Source organism: Salmo salar, chromosome 19 (assembly GCF_965601325.2).
Source record: "Salmo salar chromosome 19, fSalSal1, whole genome shotgun sequence".
Classification (NCBI taxonomy): Eukaryota; Metazoa; Chordata; class Actinopteri; order Salmoniformes; family Salmonidae; genus Salmo; species Salmo salar.
In genome coordinates, this window is record NC_138309.1 from 76,023,984 (window position 1) to 76,027,305 (window position 3,322).

Sequence of the window (3,322 nt, forward strand, 5' to 3'; positions counted from 1 at the left end):
TGGATAGTTTCCTAATTAAATTGGCCATGGCATACAAATATGATCCTGTATGAATTAACAAAACCTACTGTAGAATAGACTGCTTGCGTTGGAACTCACCATGGTGACAGATGGGGGGGACTGCTGAGACCTCACAGAGGACATGCTGGTCTGGTGCATGTAGCCGTACCCCGGCTGTTGTGGCTGGGCACTCTGATGGTATGCCCCAGGTAGCACAGGAGCTGGTAGTCAAAGACAGACAGGAAGATACAAAGACATTCATGACAAACGTTTGAGACCTTTCATTTTGTGCTCAAACTGTTTTTTGAGCAGGAATACCATCTCCTTTGAGTCTCACTGTGCGTATTAGGTGATAGATAGAACATCACATCACAAAGAAATCGGAATGGAACCATGCCATCCCCAGTTGACCTGGACATGAATCAAAAGGTCACTGACTGTTAGGTATTTATGTGGGTAGAGAAGAGAACAGAGAGAGTTAGGGTTTAAACAGTTAAACACCACAACCATCTCCAAAACCCTTGGAGTCGTTCAAATATTGGGTTAGGGACTTCTGTATTCGACATATTAGTGGGCTGTTGGTCAGGTGGTAGAGAGACGGGGGAGGGTCAGGTGGTAGAGAGACGGGGGAGGGGTCAGGTTGTAGAGAGACGGGGGGAGAGGTCAGGTTGTAGAGAGACGGGGGAGGGGTCAGGTTGTAGAGAGACGGGGGAGGGGTCAGGTTGTAGAGAGACGGGGGAGGGGTCAGGTTGTAGAGAGACGGGGGGAGAGGTCAGGTTGTAGAGAGACGGGGGAGGGGTCAGGTTGTAGAGAGACGGGGGAGGGGGTCAGGTGGTAGAGAGACGGGGGAGGGGTCAGGTGGTAGAGAGACGGGGGAGGGGTCAGGTTGTAGAGAGACGGGGGAGGGGTCAGGTTGTAGAGAGACGGGGGGAGAGGTCAGGTTGTAGAGAGACGGGGGGAGAGGTCAGGTTGTAGAGAGACGGGGGGAGAGGTCAGGTTGTAGAGAGACGGGGGAGGGGTCAGGTTGTAGAGAGACGGGGGAGAGGTCAGGTTGTAGAGAGACGGGGGAGAGGTCAGGTTGTAGAGAGACGGGGGGAGAGGTCAGGTTGTAGAGAGACGGGGGGAGGGGTCAGGTTGTAGAGAGACGGGGGAGGGGTCAGGTTGTAGAGAGACGGGGGGAGAGGTCAGGTTGTAGAGAGACGGGGGAGGGGTCAGGTTGTAGAGAGACGGGGGAGGGGTCAGGTTGTAGAGAGACGGGGGAGGGGTCAGGTTGTAGAGAGACGGGGGGAGAGGTCAGGTTGTAGAGAGACGGGGGGAGAGGTCAGGTTGTAGAGAGACGGGGGAGGGGTCAGGTTGTAGAGAGACGGGGGGAGAGGTCAGGTTGTAGAGAGACGGGGGGGGCAGGGGGGCGGGGGGGTCAGGTTGTAGAGAGACGGGGGAGGGGTCAGGTTGTAGAGAGACGGGGGGGAGGCGGGTGGGCGGGGGAGGGGCGGTTGTAGAGAGACGGGGGGGGCGGGGGGACGGGGGAGGGGTCAGGTTGTAGAGAGACGGGGGGGGCGGGGGGACGGGGGGGGTCAGGTTGTAGAGAGACGGGGGGAGAGGTCAGGTTGTAGAGAGACGGGGGAGGGGTCAGGTTGTAGAGAGACGGGGGGAGAGGTCAGGTTGTAGAGAGACGGGGGAGGGGTCAGGTTGTAGAGAGACGGGGGGAGAGGTCAGGTTGTAGAGAGACGGGGGAGGGGTCAGGTTGTAGAGAGACGGGGATAGAGTAAGGTACTGATAGTAATGGATGAATGAATATATTAATAAATTATGTCTTCTCCTTCCGTGTGTTTTTATTTTTCTGACAGAGCTTACTACCTCCGTCCTGGGACTGCAGTGAGGAGCTGCTGCTGCAAACAGACAGGCTTTTGTCCCACAGGTCAGAGGCAGAGGCCAGCGAGCTAACTGACTGGGCCTGCGAGAGCACCGACTGCTGAGATTGCTGCCGGGCGCTGCCACAAGAGGGCGACAGAGACAGTAGGAAAAATAAAAGTCAGGAAAATGACAGAGAGGCAATGGAAAGAACAAAGAACATGAGGATGAAATTCAACTGAACGTAGAAGAGATGAGTGGCGTACTCAGGTAGAGAAATAAAGGTCTAGTGGGAGAGTGACATACAGTTGTCTATATAAGGTGTGAGGGGAGATGAAAACATCCAGTAAGGTTTGTAACACCAGACAGTCTCTGAAAACATTTAGACTGAACGTTATCCTGCACAAGGTCAAAGTCAAAGATGGAGCCTGGGTCCGTCCGCTGATCCTTAAGGTCTTTGACAGGGGAAAGGTCATTTAGAGAGAAAAGACAGCAGGGAAAACAGGAATACAAAGGAAAGGAAAACAGAAATACACAGCTGAAGTCATGTAGATTACATACGGAAAACACATAGTTTCGGGCCAGGTGAGTAGAGTCCAACTTGGAACTTCCGCCTGCAGAGTGATAAACCTGTCACAATGGATATTTTCTGTTTCCACAAATGTAACTACATTTCCCTTTTATATCAAATACAATCTTTGGTAAATAGTTATTGTAAAGTGTCCATTTGAATTATCTGGGCATCAGCATTAAAAAATGAAAACAAATCAACTAGTTCTGGGCTTGTATCAGTGGAGGCTGCTGAGGGGAGGACGGCTCATAATAATGGCTGGAACGGAGCATGGAAATCATGTGTTTGATACCATTCCATTAATTCTGCTCCAGCCATTACCACGAGCTCGTCCTCCCCAATTAAGGTACCACCAACCTCCTGTGGCTTGTATCCTGACTGACACTAAACAACCCATAATTGATAGACGCTAGACAGCAATTTCATTGTAACTTTGTTTGAAGGCCATCACAAATTCTTCAAAGAGATGAATGAATTATCAAATTCCCGTACTTTAAAGGTCAAATCCTTTTTGAGGACGGGAGGTGCCCGCCATTTTGTGTGCCACTCACCTACGATGATGCCTCCAGGTCTCCTGTCCATCTCTACCACCTGTGGGTGTACTCCCTTGTAGGCTGCCTCGCTCATCATCAGGTTGTTCCGGTGGTGCATTCTCTCCATGTTTTGGTCCTCCATCACTGGGGTGCATCCTCGGCCCCTCGTCCGCTCAAAGTCCTCGTGGTACTTTGCCTGCCCAAGCAAATATGGGTGGTACACTTTCAGCATCGCGATAACAACTCAGTTGTGTGTGGCAGCTAAATGAGAGGAACATTATTGATGTACATTTACACATTTGTGAAATCGTGTTACACCAGGCAAATCGGCTGTCAAGCCACACACACACACACACACACACACACA

At 51.7% G+C, this 3,322-nt stretch overlaps 1 protein-coding gene across 2 annotated transcripts in view; it reads right to left on the reverse strand.

Annotated features, from left to right (window-relative positions):
- Window positions 1-3,322, reverse strand: part of LOC106579556 (LIM zinc-binding domain-containing Nebulette) — a 78,632-nt gene that overhangs the window by 2,480 nt on the left and 72,830 nt on the right. Inside the window, exons 5-7 of one of the 2 annotated variants that reach the window (XM_045702701.2) lie at window positions 2,974-3,151; window positions 2,214-2,306; window positions 100-221 (exon numbers count right to left, since the gene is read on the reverse strand). In XM_045702701.2, the coding sequence (XP_045558657.1) occupies window positions 100-221; window positions 2,214-2,306; window positions 2,974-3,151 (393 nt within the window). The remainder of the gene's footprint in view (window positions 1-99; window positions 222-2,213; window positions 2,307-2,973; window positions 3,152-3,322) is intronic. The other variant, XM_014159582.3, reaches the window with a different exon arrangement.